Raw genomic sequence first — 20,375 nt, forward strand, 5'->3', positions numbered from 1 at the left:
AACCTCGCAAGGTTCATGGTGGTCAAATAGAAGAACATCTTCTGTTGCCACCTTTTGAAGTGGAGACCCGAGAACTTCTCGGGTCGTTTAGCATGATTTGCCACTGTGGACGCTCCCACAGTGTTGGCAGGGGTACCGACAACGACGTTGACGTTGGTATTTTCAGTCGACATTCTGAAAATTTCCACAAAACCAAGTTAATAAATTTGTTAGAATAATAAATGTGCTGATTTATTATTTTACTAACAAAATCGATGAGTAACAAAATCAGCCTCGTAGCTTCTAAGTCCAACTTTGAAGACTACAAGAGAAGATCTTAGAACCCAAAGACGAAGAAGGAGTAGAAGAACAGAGTTCTGTTTTGACAAAGTCGCTCCTTTGAATCAAAACAGAGAAAAAAAATTCTTTTTAAAACACAACCTGCTGTGAGAAAAAAAAATTTGAAATCACAGCAGAGAAGTTTGTGATTCTACACGAACGGTGTTTTAAAAAATTTGTTTTAAGATTGTAGGAATCCGTTCGTGTAAAATAAATAAAATAATTTATTAACTTGAATTACAAGAACAAAACAGAATTACAACCGAAAGAATAGTACAATTACAACTGAAAATAAGAGAAAAACAAGAACAGAAAACACGAACAGAAAAACTGTTCTTGTCTGAGGATCGTGTTAGACACGGGTCCCTTAAAACAAATTTCGTGTCTCCCAGGAGAACACGTTTGTTTCCAGGATACAACAGCCGCAAGCAGCTGCACTGCCGGTCTTGACTCCAACCCGAAGGTATACCTTGCAGCTTGAAGATGATGTAGAGTTCAGTAGAGAGAGATTGAAAGCTATGTGTATTTGGTGTGTCGAATCTGGTGAAAGGAGCCTCCTATTTATACACCAGGTCTGAACTCGAAACTGAAAAATAAATTAAATGGGAGAATTAAACTGCATTAGACGTCTTTAATGCAATTTAATTCGTCACTTAATTCTCAGTCAAACGTATTAACATTGTCAGTTTCGAATGCTGAAACGTAACTGCACAGCATTAACTGCTGTTGAAAGCTTCTGCGCGCGCGCGCGTAAGTCTGCACTCTCATGCGTGGTGCGTCCGTTTGGCTCACTGCCATGGGCGCGTGCGCCTCACTGATTCAGGTCCATGCGCGCGTGTGCCACGTCACCTGCGAACCTATACGAGCACGCCACACAGTCGCGCCGTATTGGCTCACTCTGGTGCGCCGTGCACGTCACATCAGGCCCCATGCACCATGCGCGACCGCGAGCCTCCAAGCCATGTGTACTCGCGCGTGAACGCGCATGCCTACCACATCACCAACCACTTGGTCCTTGCAACCCTTGCTCCACCACGCGCACACGGTCAAAAATACAAAGGCGTCTCGCGGCGATGCCAAGTGCAAAGTGCGCCATCAAAGCGCCACATTGCGCCTCATTGCCCACGCCACGCGCGCGCGAGTGCGAGTTAGGGTGCTCTGCACCCTTCACGAGTACATTAGTGAATGCTTCCATGAAACAATAAGGATAGAGAGTTCCCACTTAAATACCCCTTTAAGTTCTATCTCTCATCCGATGTGGGACAAGTTGCCACTTTCCCACTTATTTCTGCATTCAAGTTTCAAACACCAAACTTTGAGCATCGATATCTCATTCATTTTAGCTCTGTTTTGGACGTGGTTTAGTTCGTTGCGAAGCTCTTCCAACATGGAACATAAACCCATAAATAAATATATAAAACCCGCTCATTTTATTATATTTATTTCTAGTCCAAAATAGGAAAAAAAAACATTTTCCTATATTTGTGAAAAATGCTATTTTCACAGAATTTCCAACATTAAGTTCCATGTATATGTTTGTGTTCATTTTTATTAGACGGTCATAAATATAATTCGTATATATATGTTATGTATTAAACTTAGGATATATCATTTTAAATGTATGTGTGTGACGGTATATTTGAATGGGTGTGTCGGTAGGTTGGTATCATTTCGAATGGTGGTTACTCCCGCCAAAACTCAACCTCCTTCACAACCGTTTCTCTACCTAATGTATATATGTCTGTTGCCGGGAACATTTCTGGGCACCAAGACAATTAACTGTTCAATTGTCCTTTCAAATCCATCATCATATATCACCGTCAATTCACTATCAATTCGTTTATTAATATGGAACCAAACCAATATGATGTACGCAATGTACTTGGATGTCCTTGTCTATTACTACAAATTTAAAACCCTTCAATCAAACGTTTTTGATAAAGAAGTGACAGATGAAAAGGAAGTGCTGGGTAGTAAGAAGGATCCAAGATGTAGTCGGAGTGAAGGAGATGATGCCGAACAAGATACAGGTCATGATGAGAGTCAAGTGGTTGCTGAAAATCCAACGGAGCACTATGCACTTTTTACCGACAATGGATGGAATGAGATCAAAAGGAGGTGTACAAGAAGGACGTTTGATTTCAACAGAGCAAGAGCAGCAATGGATGATGCTAATGGAAGTGTTCTTAAATACTCCCGTAAACAGAATCATGTTTAGGGGAGAGTATTAGACAGTCATAAACATAATTCGTATATATATGTTATCTATTAAACTTAGGATATATCATTTTAAATGTATATGTGTGACGGTATATTTGAATGGGTGTGTTGGTAGTTTGGTATCGTTTCGAATGGCGGTTACTTCCGCCAAAACTCAACCTCCTTCACAACCGTTCCTCTACCTAATGTATATATGTCTGTTGCCGGGAACATTTCTGGGCACCAAGACAATTAACTGTTCAATTGCCCTTTCAAATCCATCATCATATATCACCATCAATTCACTATCAATTCGTTTGTTAATATGGAACCAAACCAATATGATGTTTCCGCTGCACATCAATACGAAGGCTATCAATTTTTAGCGGTTTATGAACCCTAAATCGAATATATGTTGGTTTCTACAAAGAGTAAGAAAGCACAATATAATTCTATTATTTCCTAATCCAACCCTATAGTTTCTCTAGTTTTGATTTGTTTTAGGCGACTTGGAATGGTAACATGTGTAAAGCTGGAGACGACTATGGCAGTTTGTGAGTTCTTCTTTTCCCATCATCAGATCTATGTTAATTTATTTTCAGATCTAATTCATATGTACCATGAGTTTTATATTTGTAGGTCCCGGTTTCGGGATCGAATCCGTGATTTTCATGATTATGTTCATAGATGGAAGAAGATAGAGATGATAAACAAACAACTTTGCATTAATCCGGTAGTAAAACATTACAAGTCGGCCCGATTACATGATAACCGAACTAATACCAAAGAAGTATACATCTAGGGAGAAATCAAGTGGTGATTTCTCCCGGTGAGGTCTCAAACCTCCTATCACTCTCTTGCACACACTTGTGCTCTCACTCTTGTGTTGCAAATGACAAGGTGTTGGTATTTATACCAAACACAGGTTGCACGGTCGAAGGATTAAACTGACTGGTCGATAGATCATCTGTCGACCATCCAGCTTTCGAAAGATACACACATACCTCGAAGGATGCCATATCCTTCGAGGTCCATCTTCAACCTTCGATGGATATCTTTCGAGCTCATCGAAGGATACACAATCCTTCGATGCCTTATCCTTCGATACCAACATTAAACAACCATAATTTGTCTTGCAACCACACACGGTCAAACGAATAACCCTCTCGTTTGACCACTTCAAACGAGCGGGTCTATACACGTTCGATAGACCGTTTCACTAACTATTACAAATTCAGCGTAAAATAATAACTAATCTATTCGACAAGCATCGGACACAAAATCTGCATCAACAAATTCCCCCTTGTCCGTTGCTGTCGAATGCTGAACATGCAACTGCAATCGATCTTCAGTCAACTATTCATCTTCTCTGTGTAAACAAATTCCCCCTTGACCGATGATCCAGGTAAGTAGTATCTTGATGCTCATTGTATAATATTTCCCCCTCAAAGTACGCGTATCCGTGTTGAGTGTTGTGCAATTTCCTCAAAAGGCTCAATTGACCGATCTTCCGCTGATCTTCCAATACTCCAACCGGCATTTGATAAGGGTTCCATTCTTTAACAACTGCATCAAGTCTTGATCTTCAAGCATACTACATTGATAGAGATTTCTGGTAAACTATCTTCTGTAAACCGTCTTTGTGGAATCGACCACGTAATGCACTTTTCTGTGCAAAACATTTCACGCAGAACCGTATGTATCACCAGAAAATCACAAACTCTACCACCCGTGATTGCGTTTAGAAATTTACCGAAGAAATTCAACATATGAAAATTTTTATCCCCCCATTTCTTTGGTAAAATCTCTAAACCTTAACAGATTCTCTCCACTTCAAAGAAACTGTCGTCAAATGTTCACCAATTCCCTTCATTGAGCGGAACTGTCATCAATCTTCATTGAATGACGAGCGGAAGCGAACATACCGTGTTGTTTTTGGCCCATTATAGTCGCGTCACCATTTTTGCCATTTGCATCGGTAACCGTGACTATCCCACAATTTTCAAACATCAAGTTTTCATCATCTCTTGTTTTCATCATGCCGCATCATCCCGCGTGCTCCCAAAACCCATACGAATTTGATGTTAAAAATCAACTCAAATAACTTTCGCGAACACCCGACCCCTATCTGCATCAAAAACCTTTGTTCCAATGTTTTTTTTTTTTTTAACATTTGCCCAAAATTTCACATCAAACGGGCCCTATATAAAAACCTAGCAAAATATAACTTTAGGCGCTAGATTTTCACTTTGATACACCTTGTGTGGACGCGACTCGGCTCTTTTCGACTCGGTTTCGACACGGTTAGGTCCGGCTCAAGCCCGACGTCACGACATTCCTCCGTCGTGCGTCCCAGAGTTCGACACGCGAAGCACGGATAGCTGAGAACGTTTCCCGCTTGACAGGTCATCATGACATCATCATGATGATGTCATGATGACGTCATACCATTGACTAAAATTCACATGCTTGAAAGAAATTGGTTTCATGTACGTGTAGAATGCATGTGGGCAGAAACACTTTTATTGGGCCTCTTTGTGTGGGCTGTTGTTTTAGTGGACCGAACCCTATAACCAATCACACAATTGTCTCATATATATTTGTAAGCAAATCACTTGTGTGGTTGGCGGTGCATACAAGGAAAACAAGAAAACAGACAAGTGTTTTATTGTCACCACTTGATCTTTCGAAGATTGTTGAGATAATAAAGGTGATCCTTCGAAGATAGATTAATTCATTTCTGACCTTTCGAAAAGACAGTTGATCTATCAAAACATAAAATGACCTTTCGAATTCATTTCTGACCTTTCGAATATCCTTCGATGAATTGGTTTGACCTCTCGAAAAACAAAAGATCTTTCGAAAACAGAAATCTGATCTATCTGATCTATCGAAACAAAAGATGATCGAGTAGTCGCTGACCATCATCAACACCACAAGGATCTCACTTCATAAAGATCAAGTCATTCACGAGCATAACTCAAGGGGGAGCTTATGTTAAGGGGGAGTTTGTCAACACACTTCCTACATGATACGGGTAGTTTGTTGATACACTCTCTGCTTTCAAGACGTGAAGACTTTGAAGATCCTCCGACATTGAAGACTTGAAAGGACATCAGAGTTTTGGTAACTCAAAGACCAAAGACCGTCGAAGTTCGAGACGAGTCTACAACTATAGAAGATAAAGACAAAGCTACAGCCAAGGGGGAGTTTGTTGGTGCACTTGTGTCTGTACTTTGTCTGTATTCGGTCTGTATATAAACGATGTCCAAAGTTAGTCTGTAAGTTGACCAAGTCAACTATCCTCCTAGTTTGACTTGGTCAATCTGTTTGTAATATGCTAGTCTGAATCGAAGGATAGCCTCGAAGGATACTGTCGATCCTTCGAGGTAATCGAAAGATATGCTTCGAATTTGTTGGACCTCGAAGGATCATCCTTCGAGGTCATTGCTGATCATTCGAACATGTTGTCATCGATAGATGATCCTTCGGACCATCTATCGGATCCTTCGACCAAGACCTGCTGTGTATGGGTATAAATACCCATGCAGTGTGTTGGTTTCAGTAGACACAAGGCAGACACCAAGAGAGAGAACATCCGAGAGATAGAGAGGATACTCTGCTGAAAACACACACACATACACTTTGAGAGTTTGCAAACTGATTGTAAACATTGTGCTTGTAACCGGAAACTTTCTACGCATTAATACAAGTGGTGTTAATCGTTGAGTCTTGTGTGTTCTTGTGTTTGTTCTTGCATCATCCCGGTTTGCTCGCTAGCTTGGATTCCGCACTCGCTAGTGAGTTTGTATAACAAGGTTTAGGTTTGGATTCCGCACTCGCTCTGATACCACTTGTAGGTCCCTTTTCTCAGAGGATCGAGAACAAACCTAAACCTTGTTATACAAACTCACTAGCGAGTGCGGAATCCAAGCTAGCGAGCAAACCGGGATGATGCAAGAACAAACACAAGAACACACAAGACTCAACGATTAACACCACTTGTATTAATGCGTAGAAAGTTTCCGGTTACAAGCACAATGTTTACAATCAGTTTGCAAACTCTCAAAGTGTATGTGTGTGTGTTTTCAGCAGAGTATCCTCTCTATCTCTCGGATGTTCTCTCTCTTGGTGTCTGCCTTGTGTCTACTGAAACCAACACACTGCATGGGTATTTATACCCATACACAGCAGGTCTTGGTCGAAGGATCCGATAGATGGTCCGAAGGATCATCTATCGATGACAACATGTTCGAATGATCAGCAATGACCTCGAAGGATGATCCTTCGAGGTCCAACAAATTCGAAGCATATCTTTCGATTACCTCGAAGGATCGACAGTATCCTTCGAGGCTATCCTTCGATTCAGACTAGCATATTACAAACAGATTGACCAAGTCAAACTAGGAGGATAGTTGACTTGGTCAACTTACAGACTAACTTTGGACATCGTTTATATACAGACCGAATACAGACAAAGTACAGACACAAGTGCACCAACAAACTCCCCCTTGGCTGTAGCTTTGTCTTTATCTTCTATAGTTGTAGACTCGTCTCGAACTTCGACGGTCTTTGGTCTTTGAGTTACCAAAACTCTGATGTCCTTTCAAGTCTTCAATGTCGGAGGATCTTCAAAGTCTTCACGTCTTGAAAGCAGAGAGTGTATCAACAAACTACCCGTCTCATGTAGGAAGTGTGTTGACAAACTCCCCCTTAACATAAGCTCCCCCTTGAGTTATGCTCGTGAATGACTTGATCTTTATGAAGTGAGATCCTTGTGGTGTTGATGATGGTCAGCGACTACTCGATCATCTTCATCTCTTGAGCGCCTTCTCGTCGTGTCTTCATTCCAAAGCTTGTCATCGACCATGTTCTCCTAGCCTTTAGAATCTGCACATGCAAGAAATCTAAACGCGTAATGAGAACAACTCCTTGGAATATAGTATAAACAAATGACACACGAATGACCATGTCACAATCAAACACCGTCCGACAGTTTGAAAGTTTAATAAAATTTCTCAACTTTAGACTTAACTTTCAAAACTTGCAAATTTCGACCGTTTATAAAGATTTAGTCAGTTCGGTTTTCGTTCAGGTTTCAGGCAACGAAGACTCGAGCTCCAACATCGTACAATCGAAAATAAAGTAGAAAGAAAATCTTTTTGGCTTTTACAAAGTTTATATTAAAACACGCCTAAAATCTTTTTGGTATTTTTGAAATTAAAAAGACAACAATTTAAAATCCTTTGAGTGTTATCAAACGACATCACCGCTAATGTCGTGCTGATATGCACCAAACGACGAAACTGTTTAAAAGAAAAACAATAAAAGTTAAGCAGTAAATAAATAAATATATACAAACATTCTTTTTGCGAGTTTCGAGGGTAAGAGAATCATATCAGTGTACGGTCATGCCAAAACACTCTTGTTGTTCAGTTAGTTAACATTAAGATAAGCATCCTATAACAATTATCGGTATTGTTGTCCACTTAAGCTCAGCTTATCAGATGTAATCATGGCGAGGGGATACGTTAAGGTATAATTTATACTTACCGACCGGTGTTCATCCACATCACGACACATTCCCGTATCAAGGTATGCACGAGAGTTCATCTTACCGGTGAGTATACCGATTATCATCTGTTTGACCGTATAAATTGTGAGATACTCACTTATTTTGAATTGAAAACAAGCCCTATGTGATATAATCACTTATTGATAAGGAACTTGATTTTCGTATGCATGAGGGCACAGGTGCAAGTCCGTGAACAGGTCAGTACTTCCGTACAGCAGAGAGACGAACTTGACACCCGGATAGATGTGATATTTTATCACTTATTTGTAGGGACATGTGATTGTTTATCACTTATTGAGGTCGAATGCAGTATGTATTATGTACACGTATGTATAGTATCATGGAAGATCTTAGACTTAGTCTATTTATAGAAGCAACCATGATACCCAGATGATAAGCAGCATAAAGACCGAATATCTCAGAACCTCGGCAATCTATCAAACGAAAATTCGGTACTAAGACCATATGCCAATGAATGGTTCCCACCTGATCTTCAGTCGATTAAGATTTATATCACCCTGCACACTTTAAAATGATTGTGAGCCTACCGATACATCTTATATAGAGCTGCTTATCGTTTTACATTTAAGGTTTAAAGAGGTTTGGATAGACCACTGATGTACTATCATTTTCTCTTTTGCTCTCCAGGAAACTCATTTTTGTTTTTCTATTGTTTTTGTGTTTTTGAAATTTTTCGATGTTTTTGGATTTTCAGATTTTTGGATTTACTCCCCCTAAATTCAATAAACTAAGATAAATTTAAAAACACACAAAGATATTTACAAAAATGATTTTCCGATGTTGGTTTACTCTTGCTTGACCTTAATGCCGTTTACCAATAATAAGAAGTCAAATCTAGATTTGTCAAAAGCTTTGGTAAATAAGTCGGCACGTTGGTCATCGGTGTGGACCTTAACAACATCGATTAGCCTTTTCTCAAAGCAATCACGTATGAAGTGATATTTGATTTCGATGTGTTTGGTCTTTGAATGCTGCACAGGATTTTTAGTGATATCTAAAGCAGCAGAATTATCAACGTAAATAGGAGTAGTTAGGAATTCAAAACCGTAGTCCCGCAATTGTTGTTGGATCCAAAGAACTTGTGAGCAACAACTTGAGGCAGCAATGTATTCAGCTTCGCATGTTGATGTAGCGACACACGTCTGCTTCTTGCACTGCCATGTGACTAGGCGATTTCCTAAGAACTGACATCCAGCCGTTGTGGATTTACCGTCGATTTTGCATCCGCCAAAATCAGAATCACTGAAAGCTACCAATTCAAAGTTATTATCCCTAGGATACCACAGACCGGTGTCGGGGTAAGCCTTCAAATAACGAAAAATCCTTTTGACAGCTGCAAGATGTGAGGCCTTCGGGTTAACTTGATATCTGGCAAGCAGGCACGTTGGGTACATTATATCTGGCCTTGATGCTGTGAGGTACATAAGGGATCCGATCATCGCGCGATAGTATGAAGGGCTAACAGGTTCACCCTTCAAGTCAGGAGTTATTCCGTGATTAGTTGGCAATGGGGTACCAATGGGCGTTGCATCGGACATCTGGAACCGGCTCAAGATGTCTCCAACATATTTAGTCTGATGGATGAATATCCCAGACTCCGTTTGTTGCACTTGTAGGCCCAAGAAGAAATTCATTTCCCCCATAGCACTCATCTCGAATTTATCCTGCATAATGCGCTCGAAATTCCTACACAAAACATCATTAGTAGAACCAAAAATAATATCATCAACATATACCTGTACCAGAAGAAGATCTCCATCTTGTTCTTTGATGAAGAGAGTACAATCGATAAGGCCTCTTCGAAAACCGTTCTCCAGCAGATATGTAGATAAGGTTGCATACCAAGCTCGTGGCGCTTGATGAAGACCATAGAGAGCTTTGTTGAGCAACCAAACCCTATCGGGATGAACAGGATCTTCAAAACCTGGAGGCTGTTCGACATATACCTCTTCTTCAACCACACCATGTAGAAATGCACTTTTGACATCCATCTGGTAAACCTTGAATCCTTTGAATGAGGCATAAGCCAGAAAGATCCGAATAGCTTCCAGACGTGCAACAGGTGCATAGACTTCGTTGTAGTCGATCCCCTCAATCTGACGAAAACCTTGAACGACTTAACGAGCTTTGTTCCGAATAACCACTCCACGGTCGTCTTTCTTGCATTTGAAGACCCATCGAGTGCCAATCTTCTTGTAGTTCTCAGGCTTTTCAACAAGCTTCCAAACTCCAAGCTTGTGAAATTGCTGTAATTCTTCCTGCATGGCTTCAACCCAAGCACTGTCTTTCAATGCTTCTTTCCACGACTTTGGTTCTTCTTGTGACACGTAACACGCGAAGGACCAGTCATTTTGTTGACCAGATTCTCTTATAGCTGAATACAAACCAGCATTCCGGTTGTTTCTCAGCTGATTACGCGTCTGCACACCGCGATGGACATCTCCTATGATATTCTGCTGGGGATGGGTATCGTGAATCCTCATTTCAGGATTATCTGTCGCACGAGCATTGATACCCAAATTATTCAGATTAAGATCAACAACCAGCTCCACACCTGGAATGTGGGTAGAGGTGGATGCATTCCCTTCAGCAGTATCTATATTCTGCGTATGAGGTGTATCACCAGAGGCACCTTGAACAGGAGCAGCTGGAGCTGAAGATCCTTCGGCTGCATCATGATATTCATCATCTTCAGAAGAGTCATTATAATCAGCAGCATCTTCATAAACCTCATTTTGAACCATATTGTTGACTGACGAAGAAGCTTGAGGGTCAACAACAATAGGTCTAACCAATGGCGAGACAGCAGCGTTGTCACTTTCCAACAACATCCGAGCCGCTGCTGATTCTTCGTCAAAGGTTGGCAGATTGAAGGAGTCAAATAGCCCATCGTAATCGAACATCCACGGATCACCCGGAGCCCTAACAGGACTCGTGTACCTTTGAACCCTAACTTCGCTCCATAGCTCAATCTTTTTGGTAGCTAGATTCCAAACATGAAAATTCGGAGTAGCATATCCAAGGAAGAAACCCTCGATAGCTCGTGCACCAAACTTTCCATCCGGTTCAATCATAGTACATGGAGCACCAAACGGTTCAAGGTAAGAAAGATCCGGTTTCCTTTTCTGAAGGAGTTCGAAGCAAGTCTTGCCATGTCTCTTAACTGTAAGAACTCTGTTCAACGTGTAGCAGGCAGCCGATACAGCCTCTCCCCAGAATTGAATAGGGAGTTCCGACTCTACTAACATTGTTCTTGCAGTTTCGATAATCGTCCGATTCTTCCTCTCAGCGACACCATTTTGTTGTGGAGTATAACGAGAACTGTACTCATGAAGAATGCCTTTAGAAGTACAAAACTCATCCATAACTTGATTCTTGAATTCGGTTCCATTGTCGCTTCGGATCCTTTTCACTTTCAACGTATAGAGATTTTCCAACATTGTAAGAAGATCCTTGAGGATGCCAGGAGTTTCACTCTTGTGTGCCATAAAAGATACCCAAGAAAATCTAGAGTAGTCATCAGTAACTACTAAACAATAAGCATCACCAAACGTTGTTTTGTGCTTCATAGGTCCAAAAAGGTCCATATGAAGACGTTCAAGAGGCATGCTGACAGTGTTGATTTTCTTCAAAGGGTGAGACTTCTTTGTTTGTTTCCCCTTTTGGCACGAGACACAGATATCTTGTAGATGAAAACTTCTCACAGGCACACCATTCACAAGATTATTTTTCACCAAATGGTTCATTTTTCTTAAGTGAATGTGTCCCATTCTTCTGTGCCAAGATATAGACTCCTTTTCTGTGGCTTTTGAGACAAAACAAGTGACTTGTGCAGATGTTGTAATCGCCTGGCTCATGTCGAGAATATAAAGATCATTAACTCTCGGAGCCGATAAGAGAATCCATTCTTGTGGAATTTTGAATCCAGGTTTCAGCACATAGCAGCCAGCATCATCAAAAATTACTGAGAACTTTTTATCGCAGATTTGCGACACACTCAGAAGATTGTGATCAATTTGCTTCACATAATTGATCTTATCAAAGCACACGATACCATTGGAGATACTTCCTTCTCCAGTGATGTACCCACCTTTATCACCCGCAAAAGCAACATACCCTCCTCTAATATTTCTCACGTCGTATAGGAGCCGTAAGTCGCCAGTCATGTGCCTGGATGCTCCACTATCAACAATCCAATGACTATTAATAGTTCCTCCTAGAACATCCTGCACATGTCATAAAAACATCAGTTGAGAATGGGGACCCAAGCCTTAGTGGTCTTGGGTCGTCCCTTAGCATCACGAAACGTGAGCTCAATCTCTTGATGGTTTTCAAGAACAACTGCTCCCCCTGAATTGTCACCCGACTTAGGTAACCAAGTTTGTCTTTGCCTACCAGTTTTTGAAGATTCTGGTTTTACAGGTTGTGACACTCTTGGTTCCTTTTGAACTGTTTTAACTTCAGATTTTAATGCTTTTTCAACAGTTTTCATGTTCTTACGTCGTTGTTTAGTTTCTTGTTCTTTTACAGTTCGTTTATCTTGTTTAGGTGAAACTGACCGACGTTGAGGGTGAACTGTTTCAGGTGGAGTTTTCTCAACAAATTTATTCTTTGGAGCATTTGGGCAGTTTCTGATAATGTGCCCAATTTCTCCACATTTGAAACAAGTTCTCCTTTCAACAGACTTAGGAGAACTTGATCGACTACCAGATGTTGAACCTGTAGAACCTGAGGTACTTGCTCTTTCATCACACCCGTTTGTTGTGTTGGGTGTAATTGTTATCACTGTTGCGTTTCAAAATCTTGACTTGTTGTACAAAATCAGTGTTTGATTTGTTTTCAAAAGTCTCAATTTTATCTGTACCTTTTGATGCTACAAATTTAACATCTTTTCCTTTCTTCATGTAACGAGCTCCTTTTGATTCAACCTTAGCATTTGACTTTGGAGCTCGTTGTTGTTGTTTACCCTTAGAAGCAGTAGGTTGTTGAGTGGTTGGAGATTTTTGATTACCAAACTGTTTTCTAATCTCAGCCTTAGGAATTGGATCACATTGTGTTACCACAATTCCCGGAAGTGTTTTTCCCAAAAATTTGTTTGTATTGTCTTCAAAGACTTTGTCAATCAAAGATTTATTTACATTTTTAATTGGAAAAACATGATCTGAGTAGATTTTATCATCTCCAACCAAAGTGTACAACACATTACTGCTTTTAACAGTAGACACACCTGTCTTATCAACTTTGACAGGATCAATCACTTGCTTCTTAACAGATGGAACCTCAGGAGTATCAGGATCACAAAGAATGTGATTTTCTCGTGGAATATCTACTCCTTTCATCTTGCTAAGTGATTTATCCTGATCCCTTACAGCCACTTCTGATTCATCATCCGATGTCTCATAGTCCTCGATAATTGGAGGACTTTGCTTCATGGATGGTGAAGTTTCTTGTTCCTTAGGGGCTGTGTTTGAAGAATTTTCCGGTTTGAACCCAAGGCCAGTAGCAAACTCCTCAACATCAAGAGGCACACTGGGTTCATACCGAGGCATTTCTTCCTCGTCAGGCATCTTGGTATAGTTGTTCATCAAAGGAGGTGGACATTTGTTATACCCTATGCCTTTCTGATTTCCCTTTAGTTGTTGAACATCGATGATGTGATCAAGCACAAATTGGGAGTTAGAATAACTATCCAATTTCTGTTTGATCGCATCATGTTCGCATTGGGCAATGGCTAATTGCTTTTTAGTTTCTTCCACAATGTTAATGTATTCGTTTATACTTACTTGTTTGTGGTAAACTACTTTGTTAACCTCGGACACATTTTTCTTTAATGTTTCTATTACAGATTTAAATTCTTTTTCATTCCGAGTTAAAGCCATGTTTGCCTCTTTGCATTTCGACAGTTCAATAACCAAATTCTGGTTATGACTATGAAGCTTTTCTGATTCAAGCTTCATCTCTGCACATGATTTACAAATACTAGGAGCAGGAGGTTCAGAAGTTACCTGACTAGTAGAGGCTGAGCCGTTTGCCATAAAGGCAGTTTGAAAAGAAAAAGCTCCATCTTCAGAGAATAGCTTTTCCACTTCCTTTGATGCAGTATCCGCCTTTCTAATCAGAATTGATTTCTGACATTTAAGCTCATCAGCTTCATTCAGAAGATCCTGAATATCTTCACCTTCTTCCTCCTTCTCATCAGGCTCTGAGTGATTATCCCAAGAAACAGAGCCTTCTTCATCCGAACTTCCAGAATAACCAGAACTGTCATCACTCCCAGAAGATTCTTCTTTATGAACCTGCTCGATGACCTTAGCATACAATGCAGTTCCACTTCCCTGATCTCCTTCACCAAACTGCACTGACCAGTCACATCCTTCATCAGCTTGAACAGCCAAAGCCCGATTGTGATTTGCAGTTCCAGGCTGTCCCTGATTGTTGTTCACTGCCACCATCCTCCGTTCACGGTTTTCTTGTTGGGCATTCACATTCGTCTGGTTTCTGAAAGGGTTGTGATTGCCGTGTTTTGTTGGTCGAGTGCACTCACGTTTAAAGTGCCCTTTCTCGCCACAGTTAAAGCATGTGACGGCATTAATATCAAACCCATACTTCGTGTTTTTCTTTCCTTCCAACGAAGTTCTTCCAGTTCGTGCCATGAAATCTTTTGCCCTTCTAACCGCACTAGCAAAAGCCCATTTAATATCCATCAACTCCATTTCTTCCTTGTCGATCTGATCATAATCTTCATTGGTCATGTTGATGTTTCCAAGTTGACCAGCTACCAAACCACAGTAAGCACTGACCATGGTATTGATAATTTCCATATGTTCCTTAGCAACTTCAATGCTAAGGTGTGAAAGATTTGAGTTGTCGACTCGGATTGTGTGAGGATTTTGGGGTTGAGGTTTAGGATGGCTTGTGTAATGAGCTTGCTGTTGTTGTTGTTGAGGTTGTGGTGGAGCAGCTGTTGACTGAGGAAACGGACATGAGCTTGTGTTGGAGACAAATGCAGTCTGTAACTTAGGTTGCTGAGATGCTGCTGCTCTTGCCAAGGCATCGAAACCCGGAAGATACATTTCTGTATTTTGCGGAGCGGGAGCTCGCTTTGCTTTCCTGATTTCTTCATCATTTTTGTGCTCCAGTTTCTGAATGAACTCATAGATGTTGACTTGGTCTAGAGTTCCGGTATGCTTCAACAGCTCGATGAAAGAGCTCCACTTTGGAGGCAAGGCATCAGCAAACCTGTTCACCATCTCTGGCTGAGTAGAAATGATACCATAAGCACACATTTCACTAATCAAATGATAGAAACGAGTGATCATATCATTTAGAGTCTCATTTTCCAAAAACTGAAAAGATTCAAACTCTTTCTTCAACAAATCACTTCGAGACTTTCGAGCAGCTGCATTTCCTTCTCCTCTAGCAACTAAGGCATCCCACAACATTTTCGTGGTCTTGCAATATGAGAACTGATGGTAGATGTCTTTGTTGAGTGCTTGAGTAAGTGTGGCAAAGGCCTTTTTCTCCAATTCATAAGCCTTCTTGTCATTTTCAAGCATATTGGCATAACCCTCAGAAGTGGACGCAGCAGTCTCCAGATTCTCATTGAATGCATTGATGAAACACGTCCAAAGATCGGTGCTTTGTCCTTGGACATACGTGTGAAAACGGTTTTTCCATGAAGGATAGTCATTCATATGATTTAGCTTCGGTGGACGATTGTTACTGCCCGTTTCACTTTCACTGATCAACAAGTTTTGAAGGCTTTGACTTTGATTTGCTACCAAAGCCCATTGATTTGGACTAATTGATGCTGGAGGAAACATACTCTTTACCCATGCTGCAACAGACGTGAGTTCTTGACTATTAGATTGTGAGTCCAAACTCCAATCCCAAGGACTTGTACAGCTCATTTTGATCAAATACAAATACCACACCTAACCACCACAAACTGTTAAGTGCAAAACAGATATGAATCGAAAGATGTAAACTGTTTGAAAGATCACGACCTGTTTGAAGGATCAACAGTGTTCGTAAGATCACTGTTGAGTTTCAAACAATTACTTCGAAGGATCCTTATCTTTCGAAAGATGATTTCGAAAGATTCCCCTTATCGAAAGATTCAACAATGAAAGATCCTTATCTTTCGTACACAGATCTCGAAAGATGACACTTGTTCGAAAGATCAACAGTGTTCGAAGGATCACTGTTGATGGCTCGAACAATAACCTCGAAAGATAACCTTGAAAGATTCACCCAACACGAAGGATCCTTATCTTTCGTAATGAACAGTAACTCGAAGGATGTATCTATCGAAAAGATTCCTTGACTCGAAGGATAACACACTGACTTCGAAAGATGTTCGAAGGATGGTTATCTTTCGAATCTCCTTGATCGAAGGATGATCCTTCGAGCTCGAAAGCTATCTTTCGACGGTCTGACACACTGACAAAAGTACGACAGGTTGGTGAAAAGTTGATGTGGTTGGTGAGCCAACTTTCGGCAGAAAGGTATGTGCAGACACGACTTTTCACCAACTTTTTTGACTTTCAAAAAGTTTTCCCAAAATGGCAACCTTATCAACAAGATCTGGTCACCGGAAACACACCGGAGATATGGCCGGAAAAATCAAAGTCACTTAAAAACAAGTTTTCAAGTTACCCAACCCAACCTTGAACACTCCCGAAGGTTTAGAACGCGTTTTTATGCAGAAAACTACCAAAAACGGGTGCTAAACCAAGTGTCCAAACACACCAAGAACTCGAACAACCCGGTTTTAAACAAGGTAAAGAGCCAAGCTCTGATACCACTTGTAGGTCCCGGTTTCGGGATCGAATCCGTGATTTTCATGATTATGTTCATAGATGGAAGAAGATAGAGATGATAAACAAACAACTTTGCATTAATCCGGTAGTAAAACATTACAAGTCGGCCCGATTACATGATAACCGAACTAATACCAAAGAAGTATACATCTAGGGAGAAATCAAGTGGTGATTTCTCCCGGTGAGGTCTCAAACCTCCTATCACTCTCTTGCACACACTTGTGCTCTCACTCTTGTGTTGCAAATGACAAGGTGTTGGTATTTATACCAAACACAGGTTGCACGGTCGAAGGATTAAACTGACTGGTCGATAGATCATCTGTCGACCATCCAGCTTTCGAAAGATACACACATACCTCGAAGGATGCCATATCCTTCGAGGTCCATCTTCAACCTTCGATGGATATCTTTCGAGCTCATCGAAGAATACACAATCCTTCGATGCCTTATCCTTCGATACCAACATTAAACAACCATAATTTGTCTTGCAACCACACACGGTCAAACGAATAACCCTCTCGTTTGACCACTTCAAACGAGCGGGTCTATACACGTTCGATAGACCGTTTCACTAACTATTACAAATTCAGCGTAAAATAATAACTAATCTATTCGACAAGCATCGGACACAAAATCTGCATCAACAATATTGGTTGTAGTACTGTTAGATATTTATCTATTTAAATTACAAGTTAAAAGCGTAAACACATGGCTTGCTTCAATACTTCACTACTAAAAGTAGAAACATAAGTATCAAAGATGGAACTGGCGATGGATTTTGGTCGTCACTAAAACCAAAGTGATGGTTTTAACTTCAATAGAATACATATGATTTCATGTGAAAACATTAATCTTTACAATGAGACAACAAAATAGTACACATACATGAACTTTTGATTGGAAAATGAGTCTAATTCCCGAGTGAACCAACAGCACCAAGAACATCAAACGCAGCTCCAACACTCCCACCGGAACCTTTTTTAACCTCATCAGGGTTTTCAATGGCGTCAACAATTGCAAAAAGTGCAACCACAAATGCATAGTCCATGTTAGGTTGGATTGTCACAGTGAATTTGTCCGCAGCGTACTTCAAAGCTTGGGGTTTACTCATCTACAAGATCAATAAGTCACATCAATTAGGTTTAGTATGAGTGTTATGTAACATTGAACTAGTGAAATCTAAGCATGAAAGTCACGTGGTTTGAGTTGACGCTAATAAGAAACGGAGTTTAGACTAATTAAATGACTAAACTTGCTAGAAAAAGGAAACATAAAGGATAGTCAGTGTGTTTTTTGAACGTTAAGGATGGAACCTGCAAGTTCATAAATGTATATATAGGATGTATTTTATAATCTTATCTTTAAGTAATATTGAACTAGCGAAATATATGCACTAACATAAGCCAAAACTGTTTTTAACTAGCTACCTCGGCTATTGCTGTTGAAGAATCTCCCATATATATAGTGAAGTTCCCCTTTGACCAACTCCCTTTGATCCTAAAATCACATGACTCATTGCTTCTCATTTTGTTTGCCAACATCACTCTAATATTGATCTTAAACTGGAACACTGCGTGTTCTTTACTTGCACTAAATATCATGTCCGAATTGGATTTACTTTCACCCTTAAATACATTCCATCTACTATGCATACTCATACCCTGAAAATAAAAATATAGTCCATTTCAGTGTCAGTTTTAGCAACAAAATAATTTGATTTGAAAGTATCACACGCCTCTCAAATTTTCCGTTGTATATAAAATTCCCCAACAGAAACATGTGTTTTAACAATATATGTTACATGTAAAAATATAAATATTTCACCAAACAACCCTATATATATAGTATGTTAATCCATGCACAAAACAACTAGGATTTAAAAAGTCATAGAACCTTAAAATTACCTTATCCCGGAGCATCGAGATGGGCTTGTCGTTAGCGTCAAGTAGCACGCGCTGACGATGGAAGGTTGTGTCACACGGTTTTACTTTCAGCAAGATCTTATGATTAATATCAGTGATCACAAGGCTTCTACAAGGATACTTATCGACTATAATTTCAAGTGATTCTGGTGCAATGAACTCAGGACTGATGACAGAAAATGGATGGAATACAGGTGCACCACTAGGTTGAGCCATCATCACAAACTAACACTAAGATTGTAGTTCCTATGAGATTGGGATGCTTGGAGCATGAGCTGTGGGAAGACTTTTAACATGATAACTTCGTTGACAATTTAGTTGACTTGGACTAAGATCAACTCAGGTGCGAAGAAGTTACATCAACATGTACGTACTGGCCTGTAAATATATTATTTTATTCAACTTGATGCAAGATATTTTTCTATATTCTTCGTGTGTGTATCTCGTGGACTCCCTATTGTATGTAAAGAAAGTGAAGTATCTGTCAACTAGTGAAATATGAATTCTTTAGTCATACACAACTACAATTGTTAATAAACAGTTGCATCGTGTTTATGCTGCCAGACGCAGGAATATACAGACCACGGTATAAGTAGTAGCAACCTAGGAAGATTCATTTTTCGGATTAGTCAAATGCCTAATAGGATTTTTGGTTTCGGTAAGGCGGGTTAGATTTGTTTTTTTTTTGTTTTTCACGTTCAACTTGTTCATTTTAGAACGAGAGAGAAAGAAGGAAAACATATCTTCTAGTAACAAAAGAATAAGTTGTGAGCCACACATTTAAGAGGCCCAATTTTATTGATTATATACTTAGGGGTAGGGGTGGTCATCACTCATCACTCACTCACAACTTTCAATCAAGTTCTAGCATGTGATCAAGTATTATTCCATCACTAGTGCTGGATGTTAGTGGAAATGTCATCACTCACCACCACACCCAACAATTTCCCTCACCACCCAAAACATCTTCACGCGTGATAATTTCCACGCTTTTTAAATTCGACGCATGGTGTTTTGTTTTCTATAACTCGTTATATATGTTCATCACGGGCTAAAAGGTGACCGCCCCAGGTGGCCTTAGTGTCAGGATATAAGAGGAAGTATGTTTTATGTAGGAATGATATGAAGTAATCTTGACTATCTATTACATAATCAAGTGCTAAGATTAAGTGGGTGATATTGAACAAAAAAAGGAGGCGTGTGGGTTGTTCTAAGGGTATTTTAGTACATCCAAGTTAATAGTTTATCTCTTCTTCAATTTCCCTCGTTTTTAAAACGTTAATAACTTTTTCATACGATATTATTTTTTTTATAAAAATTGTACCATAAAAACGAGCGTTTTTTATCTTTAAAACGAGCACACTATTATTATACTCAATAACCCAAATGCGTAAAACGCAATGGACAAAAAACACAAAAGAATATTTTTTTCTAAAACGCAATGAACTAAATACACAAAAAAAATGTTCATTCTAAAACGCAATAGACTAAAAACATAAAATAAAGTGATTTTTTTTC

The 20,375-nt window shown here is 39.8% G+C and overlaps 1 protein-coding gene across 1 annotated transcript; it reads right to left on the reverse strand.

The window, feature by feature from the left end:
* Nucleotides 1-17,726: 17,726 nt before the first annotated feature.
* Nucleotides 17,727-19,180, reverse strand: LOC110899782 (protein LURP-one-related 10). Its single transcript, XM_022146672.2, has 3 exons — nt 18,840-19,180; nt 18,363-18,596; nt 17,727-18,046 (listed from the first exon to the last, which is right to left on the reverse strand). Exons 1-3 carry the CDS (start codon nt 19,074-19,076, stop codon nt 17,846-17,848), a joined length of 672 nt encoding a protein of 223 aa, XP_022002364.1. The 5' UTR covers nt 19,077-19,180; the 3' UTR covers nt 17,727-17,845.
* Between the last annotated feature and the right edge of the window lie 1,195 nt (nt 19,181-20,375).

This window comes from Helianthus annuus, chromosome 13 (assembly GCF_002127325.2).
Source record: "Helianthus annuus cultivar XRQ/B chromosome 13, HanXRQr2.0-SUNRISE, whole genome shotgun sequence".
NCBI classification, from domain to species: domain Eukaryota; kingdom Viridiplantae; phylum Streptophyta; class Magnoliopsida; order Asterales; family Asteraceae; genus Helianthus; species Helianthus annuus.